The 23,908-nt window shown below is 46.1% G+C and overlaps 1 protein-coding gene across 6 annotated transcripts in view; it reads left to right on the top strand.

Annotated features, from left to right (window-relative positions):
- The window catches only part of SYTL5 (synaptotagmin like 5), an 885,600-nt gene that overhangs the window by 455,680 nt on the left and 406,012 nt on the right, over positions 1-23,908 (top strand). For all 6 annotated transcript variants that reach the window (XM_069636554.1, XM_069636560.1, XM_069636555.1 and 3 more), the window contains one exon: positions 5,350-5,469. In XM_069636554.1, the coding sequence (XP_069492655.1) occupies positions 5,350-5,469 (120 nt within the window). The remainder of the gene's footprint in view (positions 1-5,349; positions 5,470-23,908) is intronic.

Below are 23,908 nucleotides of genomic sequence, written 5' to 3'. Positions count from 1 at the left end.
TAAAGAAAAACCTCCGGCAAGCCAATCCATTCCCCTCCTTAACTCTGTTAAGAGGTGAATAGCTCCATCTTTAGTCACACCTGCCCAGACAAGGGCCGTGAACCCGAGAGTCGAAAGATATTTCGGCCCTCTCCCACCGACCCTCTGTATATTAAAGGGCATGCCATCCCGGACTCACTGGTAGTGACCACCACTCGTAAGAGGGCAGGGGTTCCCCTTGCCACGGAAGAGTCACCTCCGGACAAGGAGTCCAAGAAACTGTATGCCTTAGTCAAACGGGTCACGTCAGCAGCTGCTTACAACACTACGCTATTAGCAAGCTATGCTGATGCCCAATGGAACGTGCTCCAAGAAGGCCTCCAAGAGGTTCCTGAACCAGCCAGAACAAAGCTTCTCACCATTGTTTTGGAGGGAAAACTGCTTAATCAGAATTTGGTGAAGAACACCCTGGACACTGCAGAAACAGCAGACAGGTCTCTTGCACAAGGTACTCTTCTAAAAAGACACGCATGGCAGCGCACGTCGGGCTTCAAGCCTGAGACCCAGGCCTCTCTTATTAACAAACCCATTGAAGAGACTAACCTCTTCGGGAAAGCGGTAGATGAAGCGTTGGAAACTGCCAAGAAGGAGCACGAGACTATTAAGTCTTTGCACCAGATTACACAGAAACCCTCCTCCCAGAGGGGCAATAATTCTCGGCGGTCCTTTCGAGGACAGGCCCGTGCCGGTCAGAACCACTACGGCACGGGTAACTTCAACACAAATCTATCTTCCGGAAGCCCTACCTACTACCCCCTAGGGGTCAGAAACGCAGCAAAGGTAGAGGCAGAGGCCCCAATCCCAGAGGAGCCTCAGCCTCGGGTCAGAAATGACCACCAAGTCCAGGTCCCCTCCTATGTCTTCCCGGTCGGGGGGCGATTCACATCTTTCCTCAAGGCATGGGAGGAGATAACTTCAGACCAGTGGGTCTTAAAGATGGTCACCCACGGTTATTGCGTGGAATTCACCCGACCTCCACAGTTCAGACCACTGCGATCACAACGCCTTTCACTGGACCATCTGCAAATCCTGATCCAAGAGGTGGAAGCTCTTCTGGGAAAGGACGCTATAGAAGCCGTCTCGATTCTTCAGGAAAACTCGGGTATCTATTCAGTGTACTTCCTTGTACCCAAAAAGGATCTCACCATGCGTCCTGTTCTAGACCTGCGCCCAGCGAACAAATTCATAAAGCCCCAGATGTTTTGCATGGTAACACAACAGGAGGTGATCCCATTGCTGAAACAGGGAGACTTCATGGCAACATTGGATATGAAAGATGCATACTTTCATATTTCAATGTTGCCAGCGCACAGAAAATACCTAAGGTTCATGATTCAGGACAAAAACTACCAGTTCAAAGTACTCCCCTTCAGCATCGCCTCAGCGCCAAGGGTGTTTACCAAAGTCCTGGCAGTGGCAGCAGCACACTTGCGCAGATTATCAGTCCCAGTTTACCCTTACCTCAACAACTGGCTCATCACGGGGGACTCGTTCGACGTGTGTTTTTCGAACACCCAAAAAACAGTAGATCTCCTCTTCAGCCTGGGGTTTTCAATCAACGAAAACAAATCCAGCTTAGTCCCCAGCCAAGTAAAACAATTTCTGGGAGCGCTAATTTGGACGGAAGACGGCCTTGTCTTCCCCTCCAGCGAGAGGGTTCAGAACATGCTCTCTCAAGTTCCTCAATATGTAGCCAGTCGGGAGGTGACGGTACGCAAAGCAATGCGATTGCTAGGGATGATGGCGTCATGCATATACTTGGTTCCCCACGCGCGGCTGCGCATGTGTCCCATGCAAGAGTGGCTCAAAAGCCAGTGGTGTCAGGCCAGCGGACAATGGGAAGATCTAGTAGTTGTCTCGCCAGCCCTCGTTCTCTCTCTGCAGTGGTGGTCGAGGGAAAACATCCTGAAGGGGAAAACCTTCACCACCCCTGCAGTGGAAGCCACTCTCACGACAGACGCATCTCTCACGGGGTGGGGGGCTCACCTGCTTCATCAGACAGCACACGGAGTGTGGTCCCCTCAGGTAGCGTCCAATCACATAAACTTACTGGAGCTACTGGTGGTGTTCAAAGCATTGAAAGCCTTTCAGGGACAACTGCAAGGGAAGACAGTGCTGATCCTAACCGAAAGCACTAAAGCAATGTATTACCTGAACAAATAGGGGGGCACTCCCTCTCCAGGGCTATCCAAGCTGTCCCAGAACATTTGGATATGGGCTCTCAAACACAAAATGTTTCTGTTGTCCCAACATGTTCCAGGGGAACTCAACCTTCTGGCGGACGTACTCCGCAGAGATTTTCCTCTGCCAGAAGAATACAAATGGCGGCTACACTAAGACATTGTGTCCAACGTCTTCGCAGAATGGGGTTTCCCAGAGATCGACCTGTTCGCTACTCAGGAGAACGCCCAATGCCAAGACTATGCCTCCAGGTACCCCCAGAACCGATCCAAGGGGAATGGTCTCTGGATAACTTGGTCGGGGAAATTTGTCAATGCTTTTCCCCCTATTCCCCTTCTCAACAGGATAGTGCACAAGATGCACCAGGAACCAGTTACCATGATACTGGTGGCCCCCATGTGGGCCCGCCAACCCTGGTTCGCTCACCTGATGGAGATGTCCCTCTCCCCACCAGTCAAACTGCCCTGCCCGTACAACATGTTGTCTCAGGACAGAGGAGAGACCCTCCACCGATGCCCACAAACTCTGAACTTAGCAGCCTGGCTCCTGAGGTCATAGAGTTTGGACACCTGCAACTCCCTCAGAGATGCATGGTCATACACAGGGAAGCGAGGAAGCCTAATACACGTTATTGCTATGCCAGCAAATGGAAACGGTTTGTCATCTGGTGCAATTCCAAGGGCATCAATCCCATCGATTGCTCACCCTCACACATTGTGTTGTATCTAACCCATCTGTTGGACACTGGGTTAGTCTTCAATTCTCTAAAGGTTCATCTGGCTGCGTTGTCAGCCTACACCACATCACAGCAAAAAGTATCGTGGTGGAAGATACCAGTAATTAAAGCCTTTATGGAAGGGGTTAAGAGGATTTATCCTCCCATCTCTCATCAAACCCCTGGGTGAGATCTGAATGTGGTTTTGACCAGGCTCATGGGAGCTCCCTTTGAGCCTATTCATAAAACAAGTTTCAAAGACCTGACTTATAAGACAGCCTTCCTAGTGGCTATCACTTCTATCGGAAGGGTTAGCGAACTACAGGCTCTTTCTGTTTTAGACCCCTTTCTTACAGTCCACAAGGATAAAGTAGTTCTTTGCACACACCCCAGGTTTACGCCGAAATGTATTTCATAGTTCCATGTGAACCAGTCAATAGAACTACCCACGTTCTTCCAGAAACCTACTAACATGGCCGAAAGAAGCCTTCACACACTAGACGTGCGCAGGGCAGTCATGTTTTACATGGAAAGAACTAAAGCAATGAGGAAGACTAAACAATTCTTTGTTTCAGTGGCAGCTGGTAGAGAAGGGGATCCTGTCTCTAAATCAGCAATCTCAAGGTGGATTGTCAAATGCATCACACTATGTTACACTCTTGCAAAGAGAGAACTGCCCTTCAAGCCTAGAGCACACTCTACTCGAGGCACTGGGGCATCCATAGCATTCATTGCAAATTTTCCCCTAGAATCCATTTGCAAAGCAGCAACCTGGAGTTATGTACACACCTTTACAAAACACTATTGCCTAGACACTCATTCTAGGTCTGATTCTCAGGTCGGACAAGCAGTACTAAGACATCTTTTCTCTACTGTTCCTTCTCACAACCCACCTCCAACTCCGGGTACTGCTCGCTGGTCTATGCATGGCATGTGATTCTAAGCAGATTAACAAGCATCAGAAGACATGCATTACTTGCCGTAAAAGCATTTCTGATGGTTGTAGCTGCTTAGATTGACATGCGCCCTCCCTGACTCCCCGCTCGGGGTGGAAGGAACATAGACTTCTTACTACTTTCTCTCTTATGTACTCACTCACTATAGCCTTGTGCTCCCTTATGGCAGAAAAAAGACAATCGGAGGGACCTCGGCGCGTGAGGGATTTTGGGTACTACACATGTCACAATAGGGATAGTGTTACAAACACGCCTATGCCGACGTCCCTTTTCGGTCCCCGAAAGACAAGATGCAATACTCCACGGTTACCACTGGATGTCGGACCATATGCACAGCATGTGAATCTAAGCAGATACAATCATCAGAAATGCTTTTATGGTAAGTAATGCATGTCATATACACCCATTTACTGTGACGTTAAGCACTCGTTCAAAGGTCTGGAACGGGCGGTAACAGCCCGACAGCCCAAGTTAAAGGGCCTATATTACGAGAGCACCGGGACGTTTCCACCTCGAAGCGTCCCATTCATGGAATGAAAAGACTGTTCAAAGATGGCTGCCATGGAAAGGGAAGGCAGGGCTCCATACAGAGCCCTCTGTTCTTTCCATGGTGGCCATCAGGAGCAGAGAGGAAGGAGCCAAAATTAGGTAAGTGGGGGGTGGGAATGAAAAAAATAAAAAAGGGGTCGGTGGGTGGTGGTGGGGGAGATGGCGGCCTGGAACGCAGGCTGAGATCGCCGGTTTCAGACCGCATTCCTAGTCACCTGATTGGCTGGCACCCCCCACAGCAGGGTGCTAATGTGAGATATAAGGCTCATTTTTCGGGTTACCCGTAATTATACGGCATGGATTTGTTAATTTAAAATGTGTGTGTAAATAGGTCCACAGTGCACTATTTTCCTCATTTGCACATCACAGTTCAAAAGGGGAGTGTCAAATGGTGGCATACTATCCTGTATGCTACCCATTCAATCTCCAACATGCAAATGCAGTAAACGCTGTCTGCCATGTGCACATGGCAGGGACCTTTTACAGTGGATTCCTGTGGAATCCACCTTCTTTATCATGGTGTAAAAAGCAGGTGGAATCCACAGGAATCCACAGCATTTGTTCCAGCATGAATGTGCATGCTGGTGCAAATGCTGGAGTATTTGTATGGTAGAGAGGAAGGGTGAGGCAGAATCGTAACATACTATCTGCCACTCCTCTCTCCCAAAGAAATGCATGAAAATGGGGTGTGACGTGAATGAAATGCGTAAAAGCACGGCTTTACTCCGTGGAGCATAATGAGCTCCATAGAACTAATGTTTCTTTCGAGATAACGCATCTTCCTTGCTCTCAGTAGTACTGACTCATACCGTAGTATTTTCTCGTCTTTTCATCATAAGACATATCTTTTGGAATTGGCATATGCTTCTGATATGTTGCCTTATCCACATTTGAATTTTACACTTTCAGCTTCTTGATCAACAAGAAACCTGGACGGTCAGCAGGAAAAGCAGAAGATGCAAGAAGTATTACCTCGGACTACGATGCACAAAGCATGCGCAGCAACAGGTCCATGCCTCGTTCAGACAGGTAAGAGGGTTTGTTTTTTCTTAGAAAAGTTGCTATGCCAATGACTGTGCATAGGCACATCCCTGGTACTGGCTTGGGGTACCCCTCAACCTCATTGTAAAATCAAGGGAACCAAAGGCAAGGAATATGAGCTGTAATTAAAACAAAACAGTTCTCTGTCCCCCTGCATTGGCCCTGTATATTGGTGCAAGTTGTACATCAAGACGACAATGCACTTGATCAAGCTTCTTGAGTAGGTCTTCTCTAACAAAGGCCACTGTCCATTCGGTAATTCCTTCTTGGGTCAACACAGATTTGAGATCTGGATGAAGGCCACTGGCCTTGAAGTATCACAAAGTGAAATGGAAGGAGCTTATCCACAAAATGGATCTTGGAGGTGGAATGGTAGTTGGCAAAGTGTGTGCGGCCAGGAGAGGTTTTGTAATGGGCACTTCACGTTTGCTTTTTTTAAATGGCATCTGCTAATACTTGCTGCAGAAGTTGATGGTTAGCAGGATTGAGCTCAGTGTGTAAAATCCCCTATATTTTGGAGCAGACCACGTACCCCTTGCTAGAAGAGCCTGCATTTCTTTCCATTTGTTAAACTGCTGTCCACCTGCACTGTATTCCTGTGAGAAAAGCAGCTGATTGCGTGGGTTATGTGGGGTGACCAAACTGATCTGATGCTAAACCTAAGGAATTTGTGACCCTTGCCTGGAGGTTTTCTTTACATGAAAAGAATGTACTTCTATATTGTTCTAAATAATGCAGTATATTGTGTGCATTCATCCTGTTTGTGGAAAGGTTGTTTTCTATTGTCAAACACATTGCACCTAGTATTGAAGGATGTGGAATACCTGCAGCACCAGGAGTGCCAAGAGTTCAAGCTCCAGAGGAGCCAGAGGAGGAACCATATCACACCACTGCTCCCGATCAGAAAGCCCTGAATTTCTAGTTGTGGTTATTGTTGTGATGTTTCTTATATATATATATATATATATATATATATATATATATATATATATATATATATATATATATATATATTATTGCTCTAATAATAAATCCAGGACACTGAATAACTCTTTCTCCTTTTAATGTCTAACATCAACTGACTCTCTAGAGTCTCTCCCCCTTCCATATTCCACCCACCACATTCCAAACATTCCACATTCCCTTACACTACAAAAACACCCCTTACTTATCATTTAGGTTCATGACTCATATGCCAACCAAGTTACAATCACATCTGTTCAATCAGACGCGCAGGCTTGCAAATAACTCTCTGAGGCCTACAATGTACAGATGTTTCCTGAGAATCGGGACCCGTAGATGCACTGGTGAGGCAGATTCTCCAGGAATGTCAGTACACAGCTCTTCATCCTCATATTCATCTTGCGGGCCTTCATCAGAGTCATCTTGGAACATCCTTCGAAAGAACGATGCATTCTTGGTGATCTCACCATCATCCCCCACAGCCGTAATCATATGTCCTTTGACCGTTTTGACTACTAGAGGCATTGGCCTATATCTCAAATCCACCTTCCTTCGTTGTCTCTGCTGGACCAACACAGTCTCACCTACTGACAGCTGATGTTCTCTAGTTTTCCTCTTTCGGTCTTTCCATTCCTTCACTGTTATCCTTTTTGCAATCTCCCTTTCTCTTATTTCATCATCTTCAACAGAAGTATAATCGTCAAGTTGTGGAAGCCTCGTCCTTGGTTTATACTGAATCATCAGTTCCGCAGGTGTATGCCCAGTCGTTTCATGTGTTGCGATAACTCCTTAACATCTGTGAGATTGCGTGTGGCATAGACATAAAATCTGCAACAGCCTTCTGCCAGGTTCGCTTTATTGTAGCCATAAACCTTTCAACCACACCATTAGCCTGTGGCCATAACGGGGTGATTTTCTGATGTCTGAAACCCAGGTGCAATGTAAACCTTCCAAACTCTTGTCCTTGAAAAGGGGGACCATTATCAGTCTTCACTGCATTAGGTACACCCCATTCACTGAACAGCTCATCCAGGACTATCACCACATGATAAAAGTTGTGGATTCCACACGCTTGACCGATGGGAACCGTGAATATTCATCTATCACCACTAACAGATAACCTTCTTCTGATAGGCCATAAAAATCAATTGCCACCCTCTGCCAGGGTCTGTCAGGCATTGGCACTATCTGAAGTGGGCATGGAGTCTTGCTGGTTGCGGTTACCTGACAAGCCCAACAATGTTGCATAGCATCTTCCACAATTGTATCTCGGGTTTGCAATACCCCGATGACCCACGTGTTCTAGAATCACAAGAGGTTTCCGTAAACTTTTTCGGGCTACCAACCGATTTTCCCCTGAGTAACGCCGCCAGGCCATCCCTGCAAAAGAAAAGGATACACAAGGTTAGAGACTGCATAAATACCTAACGTTTGGTCACGCAACACTTAAGCCTTGCGCCCGACCTTGAAACCCAACTTACCTTCTATTTGGGAACCTCTTAATCCCCTTTGGCACCCATTTGGACTCGCTCCCAACACTGCAACTCTGCGTGGCCATCTTCACACCTATTGGGGAGAGGAAGGAACCGTACAAGGGTTACGGACAATAATCATGGGAAAAAGACATTGCAAAAGGATACGGACAATAATCATTGTTAAGAACACTTACCTGCAAAGTGGTTCAGCCACGTCTGGGCTGCCAAACACATGGACCAGTGAAGCAACTAGGTCCATCAAAGGCGCACCTGCTGATGAGAAGCAGGACGGAGAGCTCATCCTCATAAGAAAACAGGTGAGACTATATGGGTAAACGCATGCTAACCTCATTCTCGCACGAAGGGTTCGAGGGAAATAACAGTCCAACCCCAGCATTCTCATTGCCTCTCGTATTCTCTCAGGGGCAGTGCCAGCCACCAGAGCAGTCAGGCAAGGGTACAACCGTGCCCCAACGTCCCTGCAGAGACCAGGTGAGCGTAACAATAATATGTCTCCCAGGCTCTCCCTTTGGGGCCATCTGAGCTACAATGGCACCCAGGCCAACCAGACTAGAATCTACTGTAATTTCAGTTTCCCAAACAGGATTAAAGTTGGCAAGCTGCCAATCACTGGTCAGCTCATTCTTGATTGTTTCGAAAGCAGCCTTACAGTTCTCATTCCAAGCAAATGCAGCATCTTTCTTGAGCAACTGCCTGAGTGGATCAGTTAACATTGCATACTTGGGAAGATATCAAGTACAATAACCTGTTATTCCCAAGAAAGCCCATAGTTCCGTCACATCTTTAGGAGCCTCCAGACCCAGGATTGCATTGACTTTGTCCGAGTCGGCCTTGATTCCTTTTTCAGAAAAAATATGACCAAAGAATCGTAGGCTATGCTTATTGATGTCACACTTTGGTCCATTCAAAGTCAGACCATTGTCCTGCAGGATTTTAAAAACTTGTTTCAGTGCATCGTCATGTTGATTTTGGGTAATGCCAAATGCAGAAGATCATCCCTGTAATTGAAGGCATTTATCACAAGTTGCCTAATCGTTTCCTGGAATATTTCAGCAGCTGAAGAAATACCAGAATTAAGGCGTTTGTACCGGAAAACAGACCTTCATGTGTGGTGAAAGTAGTAATAGGCGTAGACATAGGATTGATCACTAATTGATTGTAACCTTGATTCAAATCGAGCTTTGAAAATCTGATGGCCTGATTAGTTGAATGATCATATCCTCGCTATTAGGCCCAGGATGTCTTTCCCTTTGTATTGCAGTATTGGGAATTTGCATGTCTACACACAGACGAAGATGACCATCTGCCTTGGGTACTACCACTAAAGGAGACACCCAAGGTGTGGGACTGTCAACTCTCTCGATGATATCATTATCAAGCAGTTATTCCAATTCCTGGGACACTTTTGCCTGAAGATGAAATCCTATCCGTTGGGGATGTTGAGGTACAGGACGGATGGAAGGATCAATGTGTAGATGTATAACATTGTCTCTTAGCTTCCCAACGCCTTTGAATAACTTCGGAAATGTACCCTTTAGCTACTCACTGTTCAGCTCTTTCCTTGACAAGGCTTGTAGGTCATGATCTTGCGAAGGGAATCCTTGTATCATTTCAGACTGATCATATTTGACATCAATGAGCTGTAGTTCGGTAGCGGTCCTACAGCTGAGGAGGCACCTACCTATTGCCGGACTACTTATGACGTTTATGTTGACAGACACACAGGAATCCTTGTGAATCAGGTCACATCGAAGTTTCCCATTGGAGGTTGATAGTTGTGTTGCTCCCCACTGAAATATTTGGGCTCTTCATGGTCATAACGCATACATGTTTTCTATTCCTTCATAAGCTTTTTCACTCATCACGGTTACTGTAGCCCCTGTATCAACCAGAAAAGGTACGTGTTGCCCACATAAGTTCACTGTCGCTTTTATGGCAATCCTGTCATCAGATGTATCATAGATCAGCCTAACATATTCCTTGCTATATCTGTCATATTATTGATACTGATCTGCATCCAGATGTTACCCCTCAATTGATAGATTTTCATAAGGATCTTCTAATTGCATTTTTCTTTCTTGAATTTGAGTTTGAAATGACTGTATAGTCTGATCATGTTCTTGGCTGGCCTGTTCAGTTGCCTCTATTTGCAAATCCTTTATTGCTCTGATGAATCCCGGTTGTGGTGCTTGATAGGTTGCTTTGGCAATCACATTAGGCCTTGTAAAGTCTTTTTCCTGATATGCTTTTGTGTTGAAAGTCTTTTGCATATCGTATCTCCTGTTTGGCAACATGTGCGTGTTGGACCTGTATGCAGGTAATGAAGGCATTCTCTCTCTGCACATTGTCTGAAAGTGATTTTCTTGGTCACAGCGCATACACATTTGGCCAAGAGCCGGGCATTGACCTTTATGTGGGAATTCAAATCCACAACAATAGCATTGTCTTTCTAGTGCATTTCTGCAGCTATTATTCCACCATTCTTGTCGAGATGGTGTTCCAGAGTATCTTGTTTGCCCTTGTACATTCAGTCCTATGGAAGCCATGGTATCTAGTCTATTTGGCTTCTCAATGTTTACCGCTTGAGTGTCAACCCTCTTATACACTCTTGCCAGTTCTAGTACACCCTTTAAGGGAAGAGGTTTCTTCAGGAGGTGTTTCCGGAAATTGTGACGAAATGCATCATTCAATGACTCTCAATCTTATTGCCTCATTGTCGCTAAGGTTTTCAAATTTGCAATATGTTGCTTCCTGTGTAGTCATAGCACAAACTGTGCTACAGTTCCATGTGGAGCTTGTGTACATTGATTAAATGTATAATGTTCTTAGTCTCTATTGGGAGTAATTATCAATCTTCCACTGATAGATGTGACTAGAAGTTGGTATGTTGCTTTCTCTTCAGATGGTATGGTCTTGGTGCCACTTTTTATCTCCTTTTTTATTACTAGGTTTATGAAGATGTCTAATTTATTTGGAGCCTCTTGATTTCCCACTGCCCTTAGAAACTCTTCAAACTCATCTACCCACTTCTGCCAGCGCTGTCCTTGATCATCTTGTGGCTCAAGACTGAATGGGTTTGGGCGGCATAGATAACTAACTGTGTTTGTGGATATGGATATTCCAGACATGCCTTGAGATGGGTTTATGTCTCCACTTGCATTGTCAAGAGACATGCTTGCTTATTCTTCAGACGTGAATGTTTCACTGTTTCGAAAGTTGTGTGCTGCATGCCACTGTTTGTTTGAATATTGTTTTAAATTAGTTGTTTTTTATGTATATCTTTTGTGCTTTTGTTTGTTATGTTGTTGTATTTTGTTTCTGTTTCCACTTGTATTTTCAGTTTGCGTGACTTTTATTTGTTGAGATCCTTTTTGACTTTGTGCATTTAACCACTCTGCTTTGTTTAAATTTCAAGTCAGCAAGAACAATGCATTTCTGTTAATGTCTTCTAGCTTTAATAACCATTGCAACATTTATAGCATTCGACTGGTCGAGCCATATATTTAGATCACAGTAATATCGTATATTTGATTCATAACTTTGTTCATTTCATAATGTTCGTAATGTGGCGTTAGAAAAACTGTATTTGCTTGTATTCGCAGCGTTGTTATAGCAACCTTCATGATTTCCCTTAATATAGCTGCACATTTTCTTACGCCTCTAGGTCCTTTCCTCTAGTCTTTGAGGCTATGCGGTGGCTTCGTCACTGGCTTTGGAATCTGGATCTCGTGCCTTAGCGAGTAGTGCAGCTTTTGGATTTTTCAAAAATGCTTGGCAGTTCATTTGTTGCCTTTGTCTATGATTGCATATATGGCAATATAACTTGTGTCAATTAAATTACTGTAAAGCGTTTTGAATATTTATATGGGAAGACAGTGCTGCGGGTCGCTCTCCGCATCTTACCGTCCCAATTACCTCCACTTTCTCTTCTGACAGCCTCTGCATGTTGTCTCTTTCTTCCTCACTTTTTGCTTCTCTCTCCCGACTGACTCCCAACCTCCTCCTTAGGTCGCTTATTTGTCTCGCCTTGCCTTTACATCAGCCACCTCCACAGATTGCTCTTTTATCAGCCTCCTCCGTGGGCTACCAATATCTTTGGACCTCCTTCAGTTCCTGTTGTGTGTCGTTCTCCTCATTGCCAAATGTTGTGATGTTTCTTATATATATATTTCTGAGGCTTGTGGAATCTGCTTAGATCACATGCTGTGCATAGGCCGACATCTAGTGGAAGCTGCGGAGTATTACAGTTTGTTTTTCGAAAGTCGAAAATGGGCGTCGACACAGGCGTGCCAGTAATACTATCCCTAGTGTGACGTCCACTGTACCCAAGATCCCTCACGCGTGTAGGATCCTCAGATTGTTTTTTTCCGCCATACTGGTCGGAAGCATCTTGCGGAGTTCCCTGGCCTTAGCCATACTTTTGCTGTTATTATAATTTTAATTCTTATTCATTCCCTTCCCCACCCCAACGTCGACCCTCAACCTCGACGACGGCTGGAGAAGTCATCGACCGTCGACTGCTGCACGACGGATCTGGGCCTCGGTAGGCCGCTGGCCTCGGCCCGGGCCTAGTAGGCCGCTGGCCTCGGCCCTTACAAGTAGGGAGAGTGGGGGGTGGTACATACTCTTCACTCTTGATATATAGTTACATTTATATATATTCCTACACTTAGCAGCCCGCTGCCTTAAGGTGCGTATGGAGGGTACCCCTTTTCAATTCTGCCCCAAGTGCAATCGCAAATACCCTTGGGTCGACAGGCACGCCACGTGCAATCTCTGCTTGCCGAGGGATCACCCCGAAGCGAACTGCAGAGCGTGTAGTAGGTTTAAACCTAAGACACTTAAGGACCGTTCGACAAAGCGTTGGGCCCACCACGCCAGGCAGGAGGCCATGGCAGCGGAGGGCGCCTTCAGCGATGGCAGCGACGCCGTACTTTCGGACGGCGAGGGCATTACGGCGTCGAAAGACAGCCGACGAGCGCAGGTCCCCGACCTCGGAAGGTCGTCCGGCAAGGCGGCTATGGGGAAGACCCCCGGCGACGCAAGCGCTACACACCTAACACACACTAAACACACTAAGACCAACCGGACCTCGACGACGTCGACTTCCCGGAAAGAGGCACAAAAAGAACGGTCCGACTCGGTGTCCTCTGGGCGCTCTCGATCGAGATCGCCTCACGACGCAAGGCAATCATCCACTCTTGCCAAGAGTGCCTCGCTACACACACTAACGGAAGTTCGATCGTCGGGAGACGAAGACGACTTCCACCCCCAGGCCGCGCTCCAAGATACCGAGACCGCGGTTAACACCAGTGAGGCCCCACGCCCGAAGCACACAGATACCTTTCCAGACCCTCGACGCCAGGCGTCGAAAGTCTCTGGGGCCCCCAAGGGACAGGGAAAACATTTTTCCACGCACGGAGAAGGGGGGAAACAGCGGAAAGCACAGCCTTACACCCCTGTAAAGCCTAAGCAGACAAGCAAACACAAGTCTACCCTTGAAAATAAATCACCTGCTAAAGTAATACCCTGTTCCAGGGAATGGTCCAGTGAAGACATAGACAGGGTTATGTCTAGGATGTCTTCCTTGGCTGATTTTTATGATAAGAACCCAAAACACTTTCTTTCATATAACCCTCAAGGGGCCACACCCTCAGGCTCCTCCGATCCTATCCCGCTAAGTAAAAAGCCCCGGGTCGAAAGACCTGAACCCTTCGAGGTTCAGCCTTACTCCACTCCATATTCTACTCCACTCCCCAGTTATCAGGGACAAGTTTTCCCTGAAGAGGACCAGGAGTTTGCAATTATGGAAGAACAAACCGGGACAGATTACTATGCAGAGGATGAGGACCTGGAGGAGGGAGAAGATGAGCAGGAAATTTACAGAGTAGATTCCCCAGTACAAAGCGAAGCCCCAGTTACTGACTCTCCAGTTGATAACCAGCCCCTCCTTAACGAGGTTCTCGCTCGAGCAGCGGAACACTTCCACATCGACACCCACGGTGTACAGGAGGAAAGGGACTTCGCGGAGGAGTTTGTAGGAGAGAGAAGACCGGTCGCTCAGACCATCCCTATCCTCAAATCCATCCAACGAAGAATAGATCCTTCCCTGGTGAATCCTAACCTCACCAGAGCTGTCAACCCCAGAATTGAAAAGATTTTCCGGGCAGCCCAGTCTGACCCTCTGTATATAAAGGGACATCTTAAACCAGATTCCCTAGTGGTGACCAACACTAGAAAGAGGGCTGGCACGCCCTTATCTTCATCAGAAGCTCCTCCCGACAAGGAGAGCAAAAAACTTTACGGGTTTGGCAGAAAGGTAGCCTCAACGTCCGCCTACCAAGCAAGGATTGCGAATTCCACCACCCTGTTGGCTAGTTACAATTGCCATCAATGGGAAGAAGTCGCGGCGCTCATTGCCTCTGCTCCAGAACCGTTAAAGGGCCAGCTGGCTCGGATCTCGGCAGAGGGGAGAGCCGTGTCTGGTTGCATTTTAAAAGCAACTTTCGACGCCGCTGACAACGCAGGGAGATTGATAGCAGAAGGTACTGTTATCAAGAGACATGCGTGGTTACGGCAGTCGGGATTCAAGACAGAAACCCAGGCTTCTTTAATAGACAAGCCAGTGGAACCCGACCTGTTGTTTGGGAAAGCGGTCGAAGACGCACTTAAAAATGCCAAAGATGAATATGAGACTCTCAAATCCCTTGGCCAGCTTACCAACAAACCCCCTAACCAGAGGGGGAACAATAATTTTCGTCGCCCACGCGGCCAAAATTCACAAAGAGGCAACTATGCCCAGGGACAAGGTACACAATGGAATAACAACCAGCAGTCTACCCAGAGTTACGGCAGGGGTAACAAGAGAGGTCGTGGAAGAGGCAGAGGCAGCCCCAACAAGGGCGGTGGCACGCCTCCACCAAAACAGTGACGCTCAGTTCAGGGTCCCTTGCCACGCAACCCCAGTAGGGGGACGCATTTCCACCTTCACCCAGGCTTGGGAAGGGATCACCTCAGACAGATGGGTGCTGTCAACAGTATCCGCAGGATATTGTATAGAACTACTGCAGCGTCCCCGGAATCATCCTCCACGACAAAGAGTGCACTCCCTAGAGCATCAAAGGATCCTTCTCGAGGAGATCGCCATTCTGCTAGAAAAGGACGCGATAGAACTCGTCCCAGGACACCAGGTAAACAAGGGTATCTATTCAACTTACTTCCTTGTGCCAAAGAAAGATTTGACAATGCGCCCAGTATTGGACTTACGGCCTGCCAACAAATATGTCAAGCCCCAAAAATTCCGTATGACCACGCTACAAGAGGTAATCCCCCTCCTAAAAAAGGGGGATTACATGGCAACCTTGGATATGAAAGATGCTTATTTTCATATTTCCATGCTCCCAGCGCACAAAAAGTACTTGCGCTTCAAGGTGGACAGTCGCCACTACCAATTCAAGGTACTGCCCTTCGGGATAGCTTCAGCACCAAGGGTATTCACCAAGGTACTGGCGGTGGCGGCTGCACACCTACGCAGGGAAGCAATCCCGGTGTACCCTTATCTGGACGACTGGCTCATAACGGGGGAAACCCCAGGAATTTGCAGGTCAAACATTCAGAGGACTATCGACCTCCTCCACGAATTAGGCTTCTCCATCAACGAGAAAAAGTCAAGTCTGGTGCCAAGCACCTCAAAACAGTTTCTAGGAGCTATCCTAGATACTCAGAAAGGATTGACCTTCCCTTCGGAAGAGAGAATTCGGAATATACTTCTGCAAATTCCGCATTATCAGTCAGGTCAACAGATAACAGTACGCAAAGCTATGCGGTTACTGGGCATGATGGCGTCATGCATTTACCTGGTCCCCCACGCGCGTCTGCGCATGCGTCCCATGCAGGAATGGTTGGCAAAACAGTGGTCTCAGGCAAGTGGTCATTGGGACGATCTAGTGGTCGTTTCGCCAACACTCGTACAGAGCCTACACTGGTGGACAAGAGAGAATCTCGCAAAGGGGAAACCCTTTTACGATCCCGAAGTACAAGCCGTGGTGACTACAGATGCATGCCTGACTGGGTGGGGAGCTCACCATCTCCACCACACAGCTCAGGGTCTCTGGTCTCACTCAGTAGCCAAAAACCACATCAATCTGCTAGAGCTTCTGGCAGTATTCCGAGCGCTAAGGGCGTTCGAGCCCCATCTACTGAACTTGTCGGTGCAGATCAGGACGGACAGCACGACAGCCATGTTCTATCTGAACAAGCAAGGGGGGACTCGTTCGCCAAATCTGTCCAAGCTTGCCCAGAAAATATGGATATGGGCACTCAGACGGAACATCTTCCTGTCATCGCAACATGTTCCAGGGGAGCTCAATTCCCTAGCGGATGCTCTAAGCAGAGACTCCCTCCCAGAAGAACACGAATGGGTCCTTCACAGAGACGTAGTAAGAAATCTCTTCTCTCAGTGGGGTTTCCCCACTATAGACCTATTCGCCACAAGCGAAAACAAACAATGCCCAGGATTTGCATCCAGGTTCCCCCAGCCGGACTCCCAAGGGAATGCCCTGTGGATGAACTGGTCAGGGATGTTTGCGTACGCTTTTCCACCAACTCCTCTCATCAGGAAGGTGGTGTACAAGATGAACAAGGAATCTATGACGCTCATCCTAGTTGCTCCCATGTGGGCGAGACAACCATGGTTTCCACACCTACGCAGGATGGCGGTGTGCGAACCCATCAGACTCCCAGCCTGGTACAACCTACTGTCCCAGCAACAGGGTCAAACAGTGCATCAGGAACCCAACTCTATGAACCTAGCAGCATGGCTCCTGAAGTCATAGAGTTTGGACATCTCAAATTACCACAGAGGTGTATGGACATTCTAAAGGAGTCCAGGAAACCAAATACAAGGCACTGTTACTTTGATAAGTGGAAAAGATTCGTTATCTGGTGCCAGAATAAACAAATCAACCCGGTTGATTGCACTCCTTCCAACGTTGTGACATACATGCTCCACCTGCTGGATGCAGGGTTGGTTTTTAACTCGCTGAAAGTACACCTGGCAGCCCTCTCGGCTTACACCACATCCCATAACAAGGTCTCGTGGTGGAAAGTACCAGTGGTTAAAGCCTTCATGGAAGGAGTAAAGAGACTTCACCCTCCTATTTCGAACCCACCGCCAGGATGGGACCTCAACGTGGTGCTAGCTAAGCTCATGGGACCCCCATTCGAACCCATGCATAAAAGTAGTCTCAAACACCTGACTTATAAAACGGCCTTCTTAGTAGCCATTACCTCCATAAGAAGGGTCAGTGAAATTCAGGCTCTGTCAGTGCAGGATCCTTTCTTTACTATCCACAAGGACAAACTGGTTTTACGCACACACCCTAGGTTCTCACCTAAATTCATATCCAAGTTCCATGTAAACCAGTCCATCGAGCTTCCGGCTTTCTTCCAGAACCCGCAAAGCTCGGCTGAGGTGAAACTACACACCCTAGATGTGCGTAGGGCGGTCCTATACTATGTAAATAAAACCAGACCGCTAAGGAAAACAGATCAACTGTTTGTCTCCGTAGCTACAGGCAGAGAGGGGGATCGCGTCTCTAAGGGCGCTATCTCGAAGTGGATTATCAACTGTATACAGCTGTGTTACTCTCTTTCTGACAAGACTCTGCCTTTTACGCCAAGGGCCCACTCTACTAGAGGCATTGGTGCCACTCTGGCTTTCATTGCAAATGTTCCCCTCGACACCATTTGCAAAGCGGCTACTTGGAGCTCTATTCACACTTTTACTCAGCATTACTGCATTGACACTCATTCCAAGACAGATACACAAGTGGGACAAGCGGTTCTAAGACACCTGTTTGCTCATGACCCTTCTCACATCCCACCTCCTTCTTCTGGTACTGCTCGCTAATCTATGCACAGCATGTGATCTAAGCAGATTCCACAAGCCTCAGAAGGGATACATTACTCACCGTAATCGTATTTCTGATGCTTGTATCTGCTTAGATTCACATGCGACCCACCCTTCCTCCCCTCCGAGAGAAGGCGCATGATTGCTTGTAGTCTTACCTTTTCTGTCTATCTGCTTGGATTATCTGTACTCACGCTACTCCTCATGCTTCCTCATGTCAGAAAAAATACAATCTGAGGATCCTACACGCGTGAGGGATCTTGGGTACAGTGGACGTCACACTAGGGATAGTATTACTGGCACGCCTGTGTCGACGCCCATTTTCGACTTTCGAAAAACAAACTGTAATACTCCGCAGCTTCCACTAGATGTCGGCCTATGCACAGCATGTGAATCTAAGCAGATACAAGCATCAGAAATACGATTACGGTGAGTAATGTATCCCATATATTAATTATTGCTCTAATAATAAATCCAGGACTGCTTTTAATGTCTAACATCAACTGACTCTCTAGAGTCTCTCCCCCTTCCAAATTCCACCCACCACATTCCAAACAGTCAACATTCCCTTAAACGACAACAGTGGTGGCAAAGCAGTGTGTATGACCTGGAATGGTAAGAGTGCTGATTAGCGCCTTTTACAAGGGGGAGCAGAGGAGAAACCATGTCTCACCACTATTCCCAAATGGAAACAATTATTTACTCTGCAAAGCCATGGCAGAGCAGTGTGGATCACTTGGGGTACCTGGGTGCTTAGAGTGCAGCGTTCAGTTTGCACAGTTGGTGTGGAAAATGTGGTGGAGCATTTGGCTGTCATTCCCTCTTTCGCCTCAGAGTTTAAGGGTTACTTTTCATATGTCTCAATTGGATCCTTTTCGATGTGAGAGAGGAAACGATTCCAGAATTCTTCATTCACTATAAACGTTCCTTCTTGAGAATACAGATTGTATTTGTTGAATCACTGGCCAGACTTGTTTTTGGTGATTATGACAATTTCAAACACTGCTCACTGAATTGCTTTGTAACTACTAAATCTAGTATTAATTATGGATTTTGGGCACTTCCTGGATTGAGCCACAAGGACTACTCCTGCAGATTAGAACTTTTTGTACTTCTCAGCGAGTAATGTGAGGCCATCGGGAAGAGACTGTGGGCTGCAGCCTCTGAATTCCTAGTGCCCTCTGGAGTAGAGGTATGGGTGATCACTGTCCTGAGCCACCATGGTTCCCTAGGCAGGATAACGCTAGAATTCAGGGTAGCCCCGAAAAGGAATTTCCAAAGAGGCAAAAAGCAGTGCAGAAAAAAGTGCAGAAAAAAACACCTTTATAGTCCTAGGGAAGTATCAGATCTCAAGGAAGTCCGGGGCCAGAGGAAAATGAATATCCATGAATGTGTAGGCAATGTTTCTGAAGCCAGGAAGTCAGGAACTAGAGGCAAGATGGAAGGGGGAAGGACTGAATAGGTAGCAGGAGAATGGGGAAAATGGAAGTAGGAGAATGAGGCAACTGGAGGCAGGAAGGCAATAGGAACAAGGATGGAGGGCTACCAGAGCACAAAGAGAAGGAATATCAAGGAGCAAAGGGGCATCAGGCAGGGAGATGAGTAACCTGCTTTTCGACGTGCTGTGCTTTATTCAGCAGTCTCTGATAACGCCAGAGAGCGTTCACCATCTGGAAAAGAACTAGACTCCTTGTTCTAGTGGAGCGGTGTGTCAGTGGCACAGTTTAATAATGCTGACCTTACATCCAGCGGTCCCATAGGGGCCAGTACCTCGCCACAGAACGCTCTGACATTTACACTGATTGAATCCCCTTGTGATGAATGAGAAGATTATGTAAATTGTTTGTGTTAGAAACTGAGAAATCAGATGTGTGATCATAAGGTATGCAGTGATTATGTGGAATCACCAAATAACCAATCCAATTACAACAAATCCCAAATAACTAATTCCAAAATAACGAATTTGTGAAAAAACTAAAAATAGGGTTGGGAGTGGGAATAGTGGTTTTGGGGTTAGGGGAAAAGTATTAGGAACAAAAAAAGGGAGGCTTTGGGGCGGGGGCGAACCTCGCCAAAAACAAAGAAAAGGGAATTAGTTTTGGAATTTAGTTATTTTGGTATTAGTTGTAATTGGATTAGTTATTTTGTGATTCAACGTAATCACATGTAATCGATGATACTTACATTTCTGGCAGCCTTTTCTTAAGTCTTTCTATATATCTGATGGAAGCAGCATCTGCTTGTAAAGAATGATGATTCTTTACTCTTGCAATGGCTAGAAGGAAAGCAGTTTACTCTCCTTTATGTAAAGTGGCACCGAATGGATAGGGGGGCCTAGCATCTTGGATTCTTATTTACAAATGTGTAAGTGAGCTAGAACAGAAGACCATCAAAGTTAAGTCTATTGTATGCAATAGTAAAACGCAAACAAAAAAAATAGACTAAACGGGAGTATCAAGGGGCAGAAATAGATTAAGAATTAAAAAAGCAATGTATTCCGAAATTTGCGGGGCAATATGACAGCCATAAATTGATAAACCAGAATGCAGTAGAATATAGATGGCTGTTGAAAGACTTTGAGGTCGAATACAATCCAAACAAGATGAAAAAGATCACAAAAAAGCACGCATACGAGACTCTGGTTGAAAAAAGGAAAAAATATAGAGCTGACCTCCTACAAATAAAAAAGGATAAAAATGCAGAGAAAGAAGAACAACTAAGGAAATGTCGACACACATATAAAAACTGGCTCCGCCCCATAAGACTACAAAGAACTCAGGCTGATGCAGAGAAAATTTTAGCGGCTGTCGAAACAGGAAATGCAAGAAGCCTGTGGGACATAATAAATAATAGGGAGGTCTGCCAATCGGTGATTGCCGTAAACCAAGTCTGGGAAAAGGAATGGACGAAACATTATACAGCCCTTTTTCAGACAAATAAAAAATCAACTTGCAGGAAAAAAAAGGTAACACCTAAAAAATGGTCAATTGATTTTGACCATGAGGATATCTCAGGGATGATCAAAAAACTGAGCTCCTTGAGGGTGGCCAGGCCTGACGGCATTTCAAACCAGATTCTTAAGGCAAATTGTGAAGAGTGGACAGACTTAATATTACTTCTGTTCCAACAAATAAGGAAAACTAGAACTGTCCCAGCATCTTGGAAGGAAGCAATCATTGTTCCAATGTATAAAAAGTGCGATCAAGGCGACCCAAGAAACTATAGGCAGATTGCCCTATTGGATTCTATTGGTGAACTATTTGCCTCCATCTTGCTATGAGATCTGAAAATGTGGGCTTCAAAGGCCGGTATCCTAGTTAACCGGCAAACAGCCTTCATTAGTGGGGTAGGTACATCCCCGAACCTTTTCCTGCTCAACCTACTGAAAGTAAGAGCACAAGAGGCCAAAAGAAACATCTACCTGGGCTTAAAAAAAATAATAAATAGATTTAGAACAGGCGTTTGACGGGATTGACCATGAGAGATTGTGGGCTAAGATGAAAAAGTGGGACTGCCGGAAGATCTGCTAGAAGCCATCCAAGCGCTGTACATGAACACCACTATTCAGGTCCAAACAACAACTATGGGCACGGTAATGGAAGAAATACAGAAATTTCAAGGGATTAAGCAGGGTTGCTACTGGCACCCTTTCTATTTGTCCTATATATGGCTGATATGACGGACTCACAAAGTATGGTTCGTGCCTTTGCCCCAAAGATTGATAGGACCGAGGTGCCATGGGTGATATACGCTGATGATGTAGTATTTGTTGATGAACCGCCATAGGTCTTTAGCGCTGAATAACTTCATTCAAAAAATATTTAGCAGAAAACAGTATGAAGAACACAGCGGTGTTGCTAGGTCTGGAAAAGACCCGGGGCTACGTTAACGTCGGAACTGTCGGGACTCGGAGCTAGCTAGCCTTTTGGCTGTTGCTCCTGAGATTCTATCCGGGGCTACAACCAAAAGACCAGGGGCCATAGCCCCCTAAGCCCCCCCTAGCAACGCCTCTGGAAGAACATAAAAAAATCAATGATACTGATAATGAAATCAGAATGTGGAAGGAAGGGGGGAAAGAAACACTACAGCTGGACTATTGATAGTCAAAAATTGGAAGTGGTTGAAACGACAATATATCTAGGAGTGAGGATAAATAAAAACAGCAACAAAGCAGGTCAGTACGTCCTGATCCGTGAGAAACTAGTGACACCAACACACCAGAGCAAGTACTAAATCAAAGGTATGGGACATATTCCTTAATTCCCCTCCTAACCTTTTACAAGCAAAAGGTGGTAGCAGTGCTAACCTATGGATCTGAAGCCCTTCTGGTCCTTCGCTGGGAAACATGGGGACTTTGCGAGGTGTATTTCTGGCATAGGATTCTCAAATTGCCAAATTCCCTTTCCATTGCCAGCATACGGCATGAACTAAGGTTACAATCACTCGCCTCCACAGTAATGTGGAAAACACTCTCTCTTTATCGGAAATGCATACTTAACCGACCTCCAGTGCCATTTGAAATCTTAGCACACCCTGTGCCAGTAAAGAGAGATAAAACTCTTCAATCCTGGAAGATAAAATGTAAAAACTTTCTGGAGAGCCAAAACATCACGGAAGAACTTTTGAAATACAATCCAAATAAGGTGAAAAGAAAACTCCAGGAACAAGACTGGGAAGAAACGCAGGAAACGACAAGTGAAAAAGGCTTTTGTCATAACATTGTATGGGAGCGGAAAACGTTGAATGACCTTTCTCCTTACTTGAAGAAATTTCCATCGTGCCACTACAGGGACCTGTTGATGCAATGTAGATTAAATATATGGCACTCAAGAGAGGTACAACTAAGGAGAAAACAGATTTCGAAGGAGGAAGCCTATTGCAGATTCTGCAAAACCCAGGATTCGCTGGAGACGATCAGGCACGTGATGCTAAATTGCCCCTCATTGAATGCCCAAAGATTGTAGATCATGGGGGCATATGTGATATGGCATCTTCCCGAAGTGGAAGAAGAATACTGGGAGAGGCTACTGACAGCGGATAAAGTGGTGCGGACCACTGACGCCCTTAAATTTGTGGAATCATGAACATGGGGCCGGCGGGTGGAGGTGGGCCCTGAATCGTCTAAACGGTCAGGTATTGAGAACTGATATTACTAATGAACTATACAAAAGATGGACATTAGCCATTAGTACATTAAATTAAATTAAAGTAAACAAATAAGGAATATGAATGAATCTTGTAAGAAGATTCAATCCAGCACTACAGCCAAGTCAATGCCTAGCCTGGGATACTGAATGAAAAACCCTTATTGATATATCTTTATGTCCAGGTTCATATTCTGGATGACAACCCCTGTATAACACCCCTCTCTTAGAATCCCCCTGACCCCACTGAGCCAAGAAGTAGATCTGTTTTGCAAGTTTAAAAGGTTTATTTGAAAAAAAAATTAAACAGTATATATATATATATATATCACACTTTTATAATGAATTAATAATTGAATATCACACTTAATCTGAGCAGTAATAAATAATGGATAGTCTGGCACTAGCACACTTCTTTATAATCAATGATGAGTGGGTATAGGATGGATAAGATAGCAACAATACTTTTATGGTTTCAAATAGATGCAATGTGGAATGAAAATGCAGTACAGAAAATAACTTGATAGGATTTCAGCAAAAGACAATGGCCCTCATTACGACCCTGGCGGAATCCGCGGTGCTAAATGCACCGCGGAGCATGGCGGAAAGCCGCCGATAGCGCCATGGGGGTTGGCGGATTTACCACCCCATGCCGACCTTGGCGGAGCGGTAAATCCCCAATCCCCATTTTACCCTTCCCCATTCCCATTCTTGCCCCATAGGGTATAATGGGAGTGGGGAAGGAGTTAATTACGCCGCCGTAAAGTACGGCGGCGTAATTAACAACGAGGTCCCTTAGCGCCATGGTTTTCTCCGCCCGGTAAAACCAGGCGGAGAAAACCTCCATGGCGCTAAGGGAACTCGTAGTACGGCGGACGGGTCCGCCGCGATTAGCGCTGGCGGAAACCCACTCC

The sequence above is a fragment of the Ambystoma mexicanum genome, chromosome 7p (assembly GCF_040938575.1).
Source record: "Ambystoma mexicanum isolate Mex_15411 chromosome 7p, UKY_AmexF1_1, whole genome shotgun sequence".
Lineage (NCBI taxonomy): Eukaryota > Metazoa > Chordata > Amphibia > Caudata > Ambystomatidae > Ambystoma > Ambystoma mexicanum.
The sequence above is the reverse complement of the archived record's forward strand: the minus strand, read 5'-3'. Positions and strand labels throughout refer to the sequence as shown.